Here is a 16,599-nt window from a genome sequence, read left to right on the forward strand (position 1 = left end):
CTCTAATAAGGGAGAGAGAGACGCGCACTAAACACATCAGCATGTAATTTGTAGTTGAAGTAAATAATATGAAAAACGGGGACCTAACCAACTCTTGGAAGTTAGCCTGAGGAAGTGGAATACACGCAGTGACCCGGAAGGTAAGGAGGAGTTGTCCAGGCTGAGAGGCGGGAAGCTCATTCCAGCAGGGAGCTGGATGAGGAGAAAACTCAAGCAAGACATGCCTGGAGAGGAGACAGGAGTCGGGCCAGATGGGCCGGGCTCAGGATTTGGGACCTAATCTCAGGAGCAGTGAGAAGCCACTGAGAGATGCTGATAGGAAAGTGTGTGGTGACGTGTTTTTGAATATGTCCCTCTGGTTACAAGACAGGGAGTTGGACTGAATGAGGGATGGTTCTCAGTCCTCCAAGGGGGTGACGATGGTGGCTTAGATGAGGCCACGCAGGAGTGATGGAGATAAGTTGACAGGTGAGATCAGTGTATGAGGTGGAGAACTGGTGGGACGTTGAGGTGGAGTAAAATGAGGGTGAGGAGACGTCAAGGATTAATGTGACTTATTGAGATGAACGGCCCAGAAGAGAAGAAGCTTGGGGGACAAGGTGACGACTTCAGTTTCGAACATGGCGAGTTTGAACTGCCTTTAAGAGATCCCAGTGGAGATGCTGAATGAAAGTTGGATGCGCTGGTCTAGAACTCAGAGCTGCCTGGGCTGTAGCCTCGGAGCATCTGTGGTATACAGTTGGTTGATGAAGAGATGGATGTCCCAGAAGCGAACCTTGGGGTTCTCTGACATTGTCAGTTCACTGAAGGGTGAACACCTGGCAAAGAAGAGGATGCCCGAATACAGAAGGCCGGAGCGCGATGTCACCAAGGCCTGGGGACAGTAACAGTTCAAGGTGGAGACAGCCAGCTGTAGTCGGTCTGGCACCAGGGCACTGCGGGTGGTGTGCTCTCAAGCAGTGCGTGCTGGGCTGAGGCAGAGAGGCCGTAGTGGCCTCAGAAGGTTGGCGGATGTATGTGGTTGGAGAAGTGGGCTGGAGCACGTGGGGATGTCATCCTGAGAGCTCTGGCCACCAAGGGGACAGTGAACAGCAGCTAAAAGGGGGTGTGGCTTCCAGGTAGAGTTTCAGGCATTTGGTTTCTGTTGTTTTGTCTTTGTTTCTTTTTCTGTTGAGGGAAACTGGAGTAGGTCTAAATGTTGGTGTGCTGACAGGATTCAGTAGTCAGGGAGCAATCCGAGCATTTGAGGGCCTGAAGCTCCTGGAGGATGGGAGGTAGCTGAGATCCAAACCTTGGTGCTCAGGGGGTTTCTGTGGAGAGGCCAGGGTGCTCCCCGCTTTGAGGCGGAAGAGGGGTATTGGAGGCACAGATGAGCAGGCCTCTGTTTTCTCAGTGAGCCAGCCGGCGAGCCAGCCACGGAGTCCCAGAGGGTGGAGGGCACTGGGGGTCTGGGGCGTGCAGAGGACGCAGGCGACACCGAAGACAGTCGTTTTGGTAACACCTGATCTGCACTGCTGCACAATTTTCCCCGGAAGTTAGTCACGCAGAACACGGGGCAGCGGGTAGTCCAGTTGATGCGTGTTTTTTCCGTGATTTGGCTTTTTTTTCCCACAAGCAGGTGTGATGAAAGGTCAGAGAGGCAGGGAGTTATGTTATTTGCAATAAAGGGTGAAATACTGGTAGAATCTTAGACAAGGGAAGGGAGTTGGAAGAGAGTGGACCGATGATGGAAAAAGAAAGGAAGTCGGTGGCCTGGGAATTCCCGTGATGTTGAAGCAGCAGCAGCAGTTGGGATCCTGGGAAGGAGTCTGACTACAGTGTGATTTTGTGGCCAGGTGGGCTGTTTGCTTCGTGACTCTGGAAGCGGTGCCATTTGGGGTGACGACAAGGTCCAGAGGGTCTTCTTTGTGCATGTGGCTCAGATGGATTCAGGGAGGAGGCCACTGGGGACGAGCTGGTTAATGACCTGTGAGAGCGGCATATGGCGCAGGACAACCACATGGGTACCGGGGCTGCCTTGGTGACTTGCTGGGGCAGAGCACGGGGGCTGGCGACCTGGGGTGACAGAGGCCGGAGAGCGAGAGCAAGGAGGGGCCCGTGGTGATGGAGCCCCAGGGACCCCTCAAGGAACAGGCATCTTAGAGGAGTAGGAAGGGAACAGTCTAGAAAAGGTGCAAGGAGAGGGCGCTGACTTCTCGCCAGTCCTGAGGCCCACAGGGTAGGAGAAAAGGAGCATTTGCTCCTGAAGAAGCTGCAGGGGACACTGTCGTCGCCCGGTGGGCAAATCCAGTCAGAGCTGGGGGCCAGGAGAGCGTGGACAAGGACGAGGGCAGAGGGGCTTGAGCAGGAGACGGAAGTCAGAGAGCCAGGGGGTGGGGGGACCAGACAGAAACGTCACACAGCGGAGCAGGGGGTTTCAGTCCTGGCGATCTTTAGGTTGTCTCTTGGGCTTCGGCTCTGGTCTGATCTGCAGCTCTGGTCTGTTGAATGGTCTAATCTAGAACAGATGGTATAATCTAGAATAGACAACATAGTCCAGAACAGACAGCACAGTGCGGTATGGTGGAGTATATGGAGTGTGTGCAGGGCAGTGTAACACAGCACTGTGTGTTATAGTATATAAAGCAGAGTGTGTATAGTGTGCAATAGTGTGATACAGTACAGTACAGCGTATGTGCCGTGGTGCCGTGTGGCGTGGTCCACACGTCATGTGTCACACAGCACAGCACCGTACAGCACATAGATGATATGTAGTGCAGTGCAGTATGTATGCCGTGGTGCCGTGTGGCGTGGTCCACACGTCATGTGTCCCACAGCGCAGCACCGTACAGCACATAGATGATATGTAGTGCAGTGCAGTGTGTACGCCATGGTGCCGTGTGGCGTGGTCCACGCGTCGTGTGTCGCACAGCACTGTACAGCACCAGTGCAGCAGCACACCCTCAGCCATTCTGACACACTTGAGCAGCCCGGGTGGGGCCACGGTCATGTCTTTGGGGTACCCTATTTGCCAGTTCTCTGTCTGCCCAGCCTTTGGGGGGGCCTTGCTGTGGTTGGGGGGTGTTTGCTGGGGAAGCACAGCCCAGGACCACCCGCCCATGTTCTCGGCTTACGACCGCATGGCCTGGGCCAGTGTTCCTCTCCGGCAGAGACAGCGATGCTCCCCTGTCTGTTTCTCCTTTGACGCCCCCTCCTGCTGCTCTGCCTCTGATGGTAGTGGCTGTCACGTTACCTATTCCAGCCCTGATGGTCTCTGCTAAGTCATTTTACAAAACTTTTATAAAACTGCACAAGTACCCGAGAAGTGTTTTGGGTGATGGTTTGTTTCGATTGGTAAAGTCTTGTTAAGGATCATTTACGTAGCTTAGTCTAGTCTTTCCAGTTCTTCTTGACTGAGGGTGTTTCAAGGTATGTTCTTTTACTTCCTGAAGGAGCAAATGATGTGAAAATCCTTCCAGGTCAAGCTGTGTGTCCTACTCCGGGGTGCCGAGGAATAGGCCATATCCGGGGTCTGCGGTATTCAGGACATCACAGGTAAAATTTTTTTCTTATTTGAATTATTTCAGGGATGAACTAAAACATGATGCATATGAGTAGCTGTAGGAAGCATCACAGTCAACTCTCCTGGAGCTGGATGCGCCCCAGCATCCTTCTCTGTTTCCAAGGCCTCTCCTTGACCTTCCTGCTGCCTGCCCGCCCCGCCTTCTGGCCCAGACCAGCTCACTTCCCCGATCTCTGCTCTCTGACTTGTTCTGCACACACACATTCCCCCAGCACGCACCCCCCGGACCCCTCCCCAGGCCTGCACCCTCTCCACACAACTGCCCCGTCGTGCTTGCTTCTAGAGGAATTCCAGAGCCACGTGCCCTTCCCCTCCGGTTTTCACTTTGCCCCTATTTCTTTTTCTCTGTGTCTTACTGATTTGGAGATGAGATGGTTCTGTGATAGAAATAAAAATAGTAAGTGTTAAGTTGTATTACAAATATGTTTTAAACATATTTAACAATAGTGCAGAGAGGATAATGCTTGCAAGGAAAAACAAGTGTGAGTAAAGTGTCTACGTCCTTACTGCTGCTTCTGTCCCCATCAGTTGGTAAAATCATGTGTGGATAAATTATTCCTGCTGGTGATCAAGTTAGAGAACATGTAAATTAAAACTGAACAGAATTGACATCAAATTTGTCCAAATACACAAATATATAAAACAAATACACAGATAAGTATAAAGAGAAAAGGATAAACCACGTCGCATGTGAAGCAAGTAAACACTTGTTTGAGTAACAGATCCGAACAGAAGTCCTTGTGGACCAGGTGGGTGCCGTTCTGGAAACCAGTGCTTAGAACAGCTCTGAGCCAATCAAAGCAAGTGTCACTGCAAGAAGGAATGGCGAACGCTCCCCAGCAGTGTGCCTGAGTATGTTTTATGTATAAATGTAACAGTGACACTTATAAAATATGACACACTATCTGTAAAAAAAAGAAAGGCATTGAGCTCTCCTCACCCAGCGTGGTGCCCGTGGGACTGACTGCTGTTCTTGTTGATAGTGTCCAACTATGAATATGTGACATGATTTTCTCCACCAAGTGGCCTTTAATGGTTGGCCTCAGAATTTCTGAAGAAACTAGAAGAATGTAAAAATAAAAAGTTTTTTTTTTTTTTTTTAAAAAAAAAAAAGGCGTTCTATGAAGCTTAGGAAAAAATGAGATACTGAATACAGGTGATGGGGAGAAAAATGGGACTTTTAAAATTTTTTTTACTTTTTTAATTAAGATACAGTTGATGCACACTTACAAGTTACAGGTGTACAGCAGAGTGACTCACAGGTTTTAAAGGTTCTCCTTCATGTATAGTTATTGGAAATACTGGCATATTCCCCGGGTTGTACAGCATCTCGTTGTAGCCTTTTCAGATCCAGGAACGTGTGGCACTTCCTCCCCTGCCCCACCGGGCCCCGCTCTCCTCTCTCCGCACTGGTCACCGCTAGTTTGAGCTCTGTCTGTGAATCTGCTTATTTTTTATTATATTCACTAGTTGTTTTTGTTTTTGTTTCACATTTCACATGTAAGTGATATCATTACAGTATCTGTCTTTCTCTGCCTGCCTGACTTCACGTAGCTTAATGCCCTCCAAGTCCATCCACGCTGCTGCAAATGGCAAAATTTCTTTCTTTTTTGTGGCTGAGTAGGTGTACACCACATCTTCTTTAGCCAGTCATCTGATGATGGACACTCAGGTTGCTTCCGTATCTTGGCAGTTGTACATAATGCTGCTCTGAACATTGGGGTGCACGTATCTTTTTGAATTAGTGTTTTCATTTTGGGGGGATATATACCCAGGAGCAGAATTGCTGGGTCGTAGGGTAGTTCTCTTTTTAGTTTACTGAGGAACCACTGTGCTGTTTTCTGCACTGGCTGCACAATTTACATTCCCACCAGCATTATACAAGGGCTCCCTTTTCTCCACATCCTTGCCAACATTTGTTATTTGTGGTCTTTCTGATGAAGAATGAGACATTCTGGGGACCAGGAGGCCCGGGACTTTCTACCCCTGGACCTCACAGTTCCTGGGGCTGCCCCGGTGACGGCTCTGTGACTGGGCTGTGACTTCTGGCCCTGGCCTTGTGAAGGGGCGGGGCTCCTGTGGGCAAGAGGAATGTCCTCAAAAGCCCGGTAATTCCCTTGTCCCAGAAAAGAAAAATAAAAGGCGAGGAATGCATGTGGTTGGCTTCTTTCTAGAATGGAAAAGACAAAAATTAGAGAACTGGGTATTCCTTGAACTTGCATTTTTAAGTAGAATTTATAAGGCATTTAGACCATCAGGTAAATACATTCTGACTTACCTATGAAAAGAAGTGCAGGTAGACAGCTTTTCTTAATTAAACAAATACTATGTTGTGTCAAGAAATGGGGACGAGCTTCTCGGTGGATTAGTGTTTCCTGTGAGGCAGTCATTGGAGGGCGGAGGTCAGGGGTTATAGGTCATCTCTCGCGGGCGCTGGGCACTTCTCTGTCCTGCTTCTGTCACTTCCAGGGACAGTCTGTCTTTGCCGAGTTTAGCTTTGAGGTGCTAGTTACTTATTAACTGTTTCCATTTTCAATTAATACATTGATTTCTTTTGAAACAACCAAATCCATTTTTTTAAATCGGTGTGTGTGTGTGTGTATATATATATATTTTTTTTATTGTAGTCAGTTTGTAGTGTTATGTCAATTTCTGGTGTGCAGCACAATGCTTCAGTCACACATGAACATACATATACTCGTTTTCATATTCTTTTTTGCCATAAGTTTGCAGATAACCAACCAAATCCATTTTTAATTCACTCTAGGTCATCACATTCTGAATGTCATTTACCAAGTTAGTCAGTTTACTCCTGTGGCTGTGTATATATGTAAAAATTTATTTAGATCCTCTTATAATTGACTGGGCAAATTTTTTTAATATTTATTATCTCTGGGTTTTATTTTCATGTTATTTCTATTACTGTAGACTAAGTTTTACATAGCTGTTGGAGATGAAAGTATTGTTCTTCAGTGTGTATCGCTGGTGCTGTCTGTTGAGGATGTCACACACACACACATGCTTGCCATTATACAAGTTATCATTAGACAGTTTGCTTCTTATATGTCAAAGCAAGAGGTGAGAATTTTTATTTTATTTTATTAACACTTTTTATTGATTTATAATTATTTTACAATGTTGTGTCAAATTCCAGTGTAGAGCACAATTTTTCAGTTATACATGAACATATATATATTCATTGTCACATTTTTTTCTCTGTGAGCTACCACAAGATCTTGTATGTATTTCCCTGTGCTATACAGTATAATCTTGTTTATTTATTCCACAATTTTGAAATCCCGTCTGTCTCTTCCCACCCTCTGCCCCCTTGGCAACCACAAGTTTGTATTCTATGTCTGTGAGTCTGTTTCTGTTTTGTATTTATGCTTTGTTTTTTTTTTTTTGTTTTTTTTTTGTTTTTTTAGATTCCACATATGAGTGATCTCATACGGTATTTTTCTTTCTCTTTCTGGCTTACTTCACTTAGAATGACATTCTCCAGGGACATCCATGTTGCTGCAAATGGCCTTATGTTGTCAGTTTTTATGGCTGAGTAGTATTCCATTGTATAAATATACCACATCTTCTTTATCCAGTCATCTGTTGATGGACATTTAGGCTGTTTCCATGTCTTGGCTATTGTAAATAATGCTGCTATGAACATTGGGGTGCAGGTGTCATCCTGAAGTAAGGTTCCTTCTGGATATATGCCCAGGAGCGGGATTCCTGGGTCATATGGTAAGTCTATTCCTAGTCTTTTGAGGAATCTCCATGCTGTTTTCCACAGTGGCTGCACCAAACTGCATTCCCACCAGCAGTGTAGGAGGGTTCCCTTTTCTCCACAGCCTCTCCAGCATTTGTCATTTGTGGATTTTTGAATGATGGCCATTCTGACTGGTGTGAGGTGATACCTCATTGTAGTTTTGATTTGCATTTCTCTGATAATTAGTGATATTGAGCATTTTTTCATGTGAAGAGACGAGAATTTTTAAGTGTTGCTGCATTCTCCTGGAATCCTAGATGTACTATTATAATCATGTCTAGCTTGAGTTTCCTGAAGAATTTAAATACTCTAAAATGGAAGTATTTTTTTAGCTTGTCATAGATAAGTGCCTTTACCAAAGAGTCATCATCCTACAAGTTGCTTTTTACAGTCTAGTCCAGAAGATTCTTAGGCCAATATTCTAACGTTTTAAAAAAGAAGAAGAAAATAAAACAAGAAACCCCCTGCAGTTTCACGAAGGCCTGTGTAGAACAACTCAGTTGACCTCCATAGCCTCTGAGGAGGCTCGCCAGGGCAGCGTGGCTTTTAAGGAAGGTGGCAGTTTCAGCTGCTTTTCTGTGAAACACTCCCCGGCAGTGGAGTGCCTGCAAGCTGTGAATTTGTTTTTACCATTTCATGTCAGGATTTCTCATTCTGATATTGACAGCTTGATATTTTGGAAAGAAATAAACAATATTCTTAGAATAAGCTGTCAGCATCTTGTTTTGTACAGCTGACAAGCATAGTGACATCAGGATGTCACTGAGGATGTTTGAAAATAACATATTGCTTTAAAAGATCAGGTAGACCCCTTGGCGTCCTTTCTGATGAATTCCAGACAGGTTTATTGTAGTTTCTATGTCAGTAGTCAAGGGGTTAAAAATAATACTCAAGGCTGTTTAGAGTTTGCGTAGAAGCTCTACAGACCATTATTTGAAAGAAATTGCATCAGTTCTTATCTGTATGACAAGAGGACTTTGGGCACAAAATTATCACACAATTTACATTTTATTTGAATGAATTTACATAGTGAATAAAAAGAAGTAGGTGTATTTGTTAACACAGAAATATTTAAAGATGACAATATTGGCACTGCAAGATGTAAACCTACTTCTAAGCCAGGGTCCACGATTAGATACGTTGTTTTTTTCTAAATGAGCAGAGCGTAGACTCTGGAAGACTTGACCTCCCTCCGTGCTAAGCAACATGGAAAGGTAATTTACTTAGGAACTGAGGATTACCCTTCACACAGAGAGCCAGGGCCCTCCTGCCCGGTGCTCCAGCCTGGGACATGGGACCTGCATTCCCAGGGCACACTGGCCAGAGCACAGATAGAAGAGGGGCGCCTGCTGCCGGAGTGAGGGAGTCGGATAAATCTAAGATGTTGCGTGTTGTGCTTCGTGGAAAGTTCTAGCACAACTCAGCCTCTATTTGTGGTTTATCTGGAACTGTTTAGCCAACTCAAGAATAATGACGAAATTACTTCAGGTGTCTTCTTCTTTTCACGTCTGTGCCCCTACGTGTGTGTGGCGTGTGTGGTGTGAATGTTTTTGCGCGTCTTCAAGTGATTGGATTTTTTCCTCTACAGCTTCTTGTCTTAGGGCATTTGATCAGAGAATAGGTCTGAACTGTTTTGGTTTTCAGAATTTATTAAGTTGTCTGTGGCCTAACAGTTGAGTTTGAAAAGTGCTTTGAAGTAGATTTATTCTTTTTTCAGTTTGATGCATGCCTTCCAGTCAGTCCTCTTCTTTTTGAAATCACGTTATTCAGGTCCTGCAGATCTGTATTTGCCCTGTTTACCTGTCGTAGTCTCACATGGGAGAGTGAAGCTCTCCTAGTATCGCTGCGTCTCTCTCTGTGTTTCCTCTAGTTATGCTGCCAGCAACAGGACACTGTATCATGAAGTGCATGAAGACTTATGCCTGTTTTAATCTCGCTATGGAATTGAACCTTTTCTGTTGCACAGACCTCCCATTTACAGATGAGGAACCTGAGGCTAAGAGTAGTGTGGTAATGCCCTGGATGTCTCAGTAAGTGCCAGGTCTGCACATCCCACTCGGGCCCATCTGAAACCTGGGACGTGAACAGGGCGTCTGGAGACTCCGGACTTCTGTTTCCCAAAGTCCCTGTGTCAGTTCTTGGGTCCGCTGTCTTCCCTGTTTGCTCCGTTTGCTTTCTGACACGGATGCTCACATTTTCTCTTCTGTCTTTAAGCGCCTTGTCTTTTGTTCTCTTCTCTGGAATATCTCCTCGGCATTGTCTTCCAGTCCCTTGATTGACATTTCTAGTTGTGCTGTGATTTTTTTCCATCTTCTGAGACTATCCTTCCTCTCTGATCTGTTTTCTGTGGCATCCGTTCCTACTGGATGGGTTCCAGGTCTTCTCCTGACTCTCCGACAGTGTCCGAGGCCATTGCCTGCCTGCTCCCTGCATCCACTTTCCCCCGGGTACTTGCATTTGGGTTTGTTTCTCATGTGAAGGGCGTTTCTCAGATCGCAGCGGTCTTTGTCTGAGTTCGCCCTCCAGAACCAGGCACCAGAAAACTGGGGGCTGCCAGCTGGCGGGCTCGGGACGGTGATCCGGCGGGGACCTGGCCCACGCCACAGCACCGTCGTCACCAACAGAGCCCTCTCCTTCTAGCAGGTTCCTTCCTGCAGAGCCCTTGCTCCCAAATGTTTCCCACTGGGCTTTTATGGCATCTTCTCTCCGCAGATTCTTGGCTCCCAGATTACCCATTTTCCAGCCTCAAAGCTGTGTAGACTTCTCTTATCTGCTCTCATCTCTTCTGTTGTGCTTGGTCTTTTTGCATCAGTGGCCTTTCTTTCGTTTATGATTTTTTTTTAATTGCCGAGAGGAAAGATTGATTATCAAGGAGAAATGATAAATTCAGTTTTCCAATCTGTCGTATTTTCTCCAGCTTATTTTTAAAACGTTGTTTCCCCCCAAAGAATAATTCAGCTAATGGTGTACGACTTTATTTCTGACTCTCTGTCGTGGTTCTGCTTCATCCTAGCAGCACCTTCCTCTTGTTACACATACTAAATAAAAGATTTTCTACTGTCACTTTTTGTTTCATTTGGCTTTGTAAATTTTATGAGTTTATAATGGCTGATCAAAATACTGTGTTCAGAAGGATTCTCCAAGGCATGGTTTTAATTTTATACGCACAATACTTCTGAATTGTTGCCACCTTCAGTTGAAACTTTTATTCTGCCAAGAGAGGACCGTAATGACACGTGTTCACGTTGACCTGATTCCTTTGTCACTCGCTCTGTCGTTTTCTGTGATGTTGTTACCACATAGTGAAATTGAACTGGGTGAACGTTTAAAAATAGACTTGCAGATGTATTTTTAGTTTAATAAGTAAGAGGAAAAAGAGTATCTGACTTGAGATAACACTTTTATTTCTCAGAATAACATGATTAATCGCCCAATTTAGTAAACGCACTGAAAATGTTACGAAAGATCAGCCATGGGTCTTTAAATCACTTCTATCCATTACTATAAAGTTCTTGAAGGTTAATGGATATGTTTGATTTTACTGAACTGGGAAATAATTCTTTGAGAATTGTATGGTTTTTTCCTATCTTTAAGGAAGAAGGTTGTGTATGGAACACTTAGTTTTACAGGGGCACTGCTTTCCAAAGATGCTGTATTATTTTGCATTCTAAGGATTTCATTAAGTACAGAATTCCAAATTACATGAATCGCCAATATTGTAGAAACTGTATTCTTACTATGTTTTGTTTTTTCAGGCATTTCCCCCACATGTATGTGTATATATGCATTTTACATGTGTATGTATTCATATACACACACATTTTTCCATGAGTAGCATCAGACAGGATATACAATTTTTGTCATTTGTTTTTTAATAAAATGCCAAGTCATTTCTCACGTTGTTGAAAACCCCTCAGACGCGTTAATCAGCCAGCACTTGGTGTGCAACTTTCATGGCCTCATGTCTCTGCATCCCGAACCTTCAGTCAGAAATGACTCTTCACCATTATTTTTCCTTGACCTTCGCGTTGTCCCGTGCCAGTAGTGCCAAAAAGAATTTTTATAAGTGTTTAGAAAATCTTTGCCTATTCTATTAATTTTAGCCCTTTATGTCATTTTATTTAGGTGTGCTTTTTGTGGAAAGCATATAGCTATCTTAAAAATGAAAACCCATCTTTCCTTCATGGTAACAGACCTATATGCAGTTATTATCATAATTATTAGATAAATTGTACATGTACCTCACTTGGTTTTTGCCTTAAATATTTTGTTCCTTTTTTATGGTGGTGGTTGGGAAGGGGAAGGGACCTTCCCTCCTTCCTTCCTCTTTTAGAACATTTAGCTTGTTGGTAAGTTCAGGTTTAGAAGGAGGGCTTTGAATTATTCTAATGGATATGCTGAAGTTTTTCAGATGCATTTGTAAGTTTACACTTACCGAACTATCACAGTCATTAGAACGTTAATCTCTGGCTTTCTTTCGTGAAGCTTGGATGCTAATAAATGCGTTTCTTCTTTCCCTAATTCAGCATGCCCACTTGTATTGAATGAATTTGAGGTTATAGCGTTTACTCTTTTCTTTCTTTCCAGTTTCTAAGCAAAGAGATCAACTTTTAGGGGGAAGAGAGAGCAGACAACTTAGCCGTCATGTTTAAAACAATTGTGCACCATTCCTTCTGCACATTTCACTGGCTCCCGCGAGCCTCAGTCCTTTCCAGCTGCAGTTTCCCCCGATTTGTTGACTTACCATCTTTATGCCCGGTTCTGGCGCAGTTCTCTTCAAGGCTGTTTTCGTGCGTCACTGGTGCCTGCATGTTGTATTTACAGTCTGCGTGTTGGGAGCGCGTCTCCCCAGGAGTCTTCGAGAGGAGGCAGAGGTTTTGGCCCAGACCCCTCCGCCTCAGAGCTCTGTTGATGCTGCTTCCGCTCATGTTCTCATTTCCGCTGTGATGTCGGCAGAGCCTAAACCAGCCCAACTGGTGGTCCCTCAGAGGCGCCCACCCGGTGTCTGTCAGGGTCTCCCACAGGGTTCCTTACATCTCTGCACGTATATAAATGAAATGTAGGGTCCCCTGCGTGTTTCTGGGTGTGGCTTTCCTTTCACTGACTTCCCTGCTGTGCACTCTCACAGTGTTTTTAGACCAAAGTCCTCCTTCATATCAGCTCATTTTTCCTCCCAGTATTTTTTGAAGTTTTGTCATCTTATGGAATTCCTCTCTCCAGAACTCCTGCAGAATGACTCTCCATCCTCTTCACATCCCCATCTTTTCCTCTCATCACTTTCAGTCCCTCATCCTCCCCCCGAGAAGTGAGGAGACTGTGGGAACGTGTGTCTGAGTAGCTGGTTGGAGCCTTTGCCCCTCCACTGAGGTCTTGCACGTGGTGACTGTGTCTTGCCTCCTGGGAGCTCTGTTGTCTTACTGTCCCCACCACCACCTGCCCCGTACATGGTCTGCGTCACGTGGGTGACACAGGATTCTTAGTCGATCCCAACCCACGGACGTCCCTGCAGCAGGGATCATCCTTTCTCCATTTATTCATTTACTCAAAATAAAAGCAGTTCTGTGTGGTCCTACCTTTAGTTAAAAGTAATTTTAAAATATTCCTCATAATTTCAGATGGTAGGACAAAGGGAGAATTCACATCATCTCTGGGCCTCACTTTTTTCATGTGTTAAACATGCTGACTGGACTAAGTGATTCCTCGTTTCCTTGTTAGTTGGGTATGTGTGATATTATTTACTCGAAGAGATACGTATCAACTGTATCGGCACAGTTCTCTTAAGTGTACAGCGTGCTGCCTGGAGAACACGTCTGCCAGCTGCGAGTGACTTACCCGCGTCTGGACTTTGCTGTTTATTAAAATGTAAATATCTTTGAGTCAATGAGCTATATTCCAATGCAAGGCCCGTAACTGCAGAACTGTTGCTAACAAACGGAACTGGGTTAGAATCATCCCTTTCCTAAAGATGCCTCAGGAATCAAGATTAAGGATCTTCCCATCGTCTGCTGGGCACAGGGGAAAAGAATGAGTCCACGATGAGCTTGCTGAGAGTTCCTGGAGTTACTGCTGTTCTTGTGGAATTTGTCCTAGCTAATCTGAGTGCACGGAAAACTCTGTAGTGCGAATTCAAACGCATTATTTTTTTCTCAAGAGATGACATCCCTAAGTCTAGGACAGTTATCACTCTCTGCAGTTCCTTTCTTATGGATAAATTAAGCTTAAATATATCATTTGCTTGGAGATTCTGTTTTCTTAATTTTTAGGTAAGCACCATTATTAAAAGGTGGCGACTGAAATCCAAGGAGACAACCTAGCCAGGGATGGTGGCCTTTTTCAAATGAGGATGAGGTTGACAACACAGCTTATTTTGGGAAGTGACTCGCGGTGCAGACAGTAGGGCAGCTAGTCTGGTACAGGTGTGAATGTTGGTGTTTTTCCTTTGGAAGGAGCGTGTTGTGCAGCGCGGTAACGGGCATGATAATACGTTGTACTTGCAGTTCTTTAACCACTTGCAGAGATGATCTCAGGTGCATTATATGAATACACAGAGCAGCCTAGGATGTAAGTTTTATTATCCCTGTTTTACAAATGCAAACGAGCCTTTGGCAGAGTGTGTCTTCTCATCAGAGCAGAGCTGGGAAGTGGCTGGTTTTAAACTGAGTGTCTTCTGACTCTGTGTCTGGTTCTCTCCGACTCCCGCTCCACACGGGGGCAGAAATGGTAGTTGGAATCGTGTCTCTCACTTGCAGGTCAGGGAGATTTAAGGTCAGGAAGGGACATGGACGGTAAACTCCACACAGAACCGTCCCATCTGGATGATCAGTGCTTAAGGAGACTGTTAAGAAATGTTTTCTCACTTGAGCCAAAGCAGTGCAAAGTGATTTCCAGGATTCCTTTCAAACTATAAACTTTTGATCCTTGGTTCCAACACACACACACACACACACACACGACTCTTAAAGACAACTGTAGTTGTTCCTCATAACTTGTTACGGAAAATAAAGAAGAATAGAAGCTGCCTGAATGTCCCTTTCCACTTAGGTATGTAGAGCTGTGGAAGTGCCCCTTATAAAGTGTGAAAAATCATTAAGAAGCTTACAAGTCAGAAATCTGAAGTAAAACCTTTAGTTATGAAAACACTCAGCTAGGTATGATGATTTTAATTTTCCCTTTGTCTCCATTATTCTCACTCTGATGAAATCACAAACACGACATCACCTCCAGTTTCTGTCATTACGGTTCAGCGCCCACATATGTCAGATTTAATACTCGTTTGCCTTTCTGTGGAGCCAGATGGAGAGGTGTACTGCCTGTTCATAAGAACAAGCTGTTACTACTGAATTTTCCAGATTACTTCAGCAGGAACAGGGGGTGCAGTTGAGGATGGTTTGGGGTTACATCAGAAATGCCAGAGCAAAAACCCAAAGTAAATAACATGGTGCCGCATCTCTACAAATGATGGCGCCGGTCACTAAGGCAGGCACGGTGGCGCTGCCCTCAGGCTGCGGAGGATGCACATGTGAAGGAGAACGAGTACTTCTGCCGTACTACGAGGGCTCTGACCTGGGGGGCCTTTTATAGAATGTTGTAAGCATCGATTATGTTGTAAATACCAAAATTAACTTCACAGGATACAGCAGCTCCACTCCTGGTTAAATGCCCAACAGAACTGTGTGCATAAGTTCACTAAAAGACACGTACCAGAATGTTTGTAGCACCGTTTTAACAGCCCAAAGTGCATCGTCCCTGAGGCCCATGAGCCGTGAGTGGTGACTTGTGACAGTGGAGGAGGGGTGGAGGGGCTGCCGGGGGCCGGTCTGTGCCTTCACCTGGTGCTCCCGGCGGGCGTGTGTGCGCTTGTAGGAAAGTTCGCGAACAGTGGCCTCAGAAGTATTGTGGAAGTCCTTCCAGCTGACGTTCTCTCAAGTTTCTCCAGGCTGACCCTCTGTTTGGTGGACCTAGCAACCGTGGGACGTGACCCCACGCTAGAGAAGTGCTCTGTCTGTCTTACCTCTGCATGGAGATCCGGCGCCTCCAGGGGCAGCAGCCCGCAGCCAGGGCCCAGGGCTGCCCTCACTCGCGTCCGCAGCGCATCAGGGCCGCTCGGCGCCCCCGCTGGAGTTGCGCGGCCCGTGGTGCTCATCCCAGGCTTTAGTCTGCTCTGTGTGTCTCCGTCTTGGGTTAAAACAGAACAGCGTAAAGTGTAGAAATTTCCCTCAGTTAGGAGTTAGGAGACCTTGCTTTTCTGCCGTGCGTGCTGAGGTCGCTTACCCAGCTGGTGACCTGTTTCGTTTCCTTTCACTTAACTGTGGATGGGGTGGGGCAACGACTTCCTCTGAGAGACGGCAGGTCTGGCCGAGAGGCGTGTGGGGGCGACGAGTGCTGGCCTTTAACTCCTTCTTGTAAGGTTTCTGTCTCATGGAAAACCATGATTTTATCCTGGGATTTAGCCTGGGACACGTACACCTGAAAGAGGCCTGGGGTCTTCTGTCAAACGGTAACTGGCCGGGCTTCTGTGCTGTGAACTAGACGGTAAAGTCTTCAGAAGACTAGGAGAGCAGGTGCCCCTACCCGAGTGTTTCCTGAGCAGTGACCCGCACGTGCGCACACACGCCTGGCACTCAGCCCCCTCCTCTCACCCCCGCCACCCACGTGTTCATCTAAGAATTCTTTGCTGGTAATCCACAAACACAAAAAAATCTTTTAAGAGAACTAAGAACCTGGTTTTGTTGAGCAGCAGGCTGCCATCACGTCCTGAGCAGGAGGGGAGTCTCCGAGGCCAGGCACAGGGTCCACGCCCTGGCTCCCCTCGGGCAGCCCCGCTCCTGCCCCTTCCTCAGACCCGGGCTCCCTTTGACAGCAGCTCCAAACAGGTCCTAATTTGTGTTCACAGACGTAAGTGCTGAGGATTTCAGCCCCACATCCCTGGCTATCACATTTCTGAAAAAAACAAGCCAGCAGCTGGTGGCAGAGGATACCAGGGCCTTCTCTTTCATTATCTGTGACTGTACCATCAGTACGGTTCATAACTGGTAGAAATTCAGTGCCAGTCTGGCTGGAGGCCACTCCAGTGGAGGGAGGGCTTGGCCTTGTACGGGAGACTCTTTGAAGTGAAGGATGCTGTTCTGGTAACAAAACAAACTGTGCCAGGTTCGTTGAAAGTCCTGGAGGCGTCCGCGGTGTAGCTGTACCTTGATGTGGTACCACCTGGAGTGGCTTGTGTTTCTTCTCTCACACAGTTTTCATCTGTTCACTGGACGAGCCTCTACTGGAT

At 45.9% G+C, this 16,599-nt stretch overlaps 1 protein-coding gene across 1 annotated transcript in view; it reads left to right on the forward strand.

The window, feature by feature from the left end:
- Positions 1 to 16,599, forward strand: part of L3MBTL4 (L3MBTL histone methyl-lysine binding protein 4) — a 240,092-nt gene that overhangs the window by 138,862 nt on the left and 84,631 nt on the right. The window contains 1 exon segment of the mRNA XM_074352471.1: positions 3,432 to 3,534. Coding sequence (XP_074208572.1) covers positions 3,432 to 3,534 — 103 coding nt within the window.

The sequence above is a fragment of the Camelus bactrianus genome, chromosome 24 (assembly GCF_048773025.1).
Source record: "Camelus bactrianus isolate YW-2024 breed Bactrian camel chromosome 24, ASM4877302v1, whole genome shotgun sequence".
In the NCBI taxonomy this organism is placed as follows: domain Eukaryota; kingdom Metazoa; phylum Chordata; class Mammalia; order Artiodactyla; family Camelidae; genus Camelus; species Camelus bactrianus.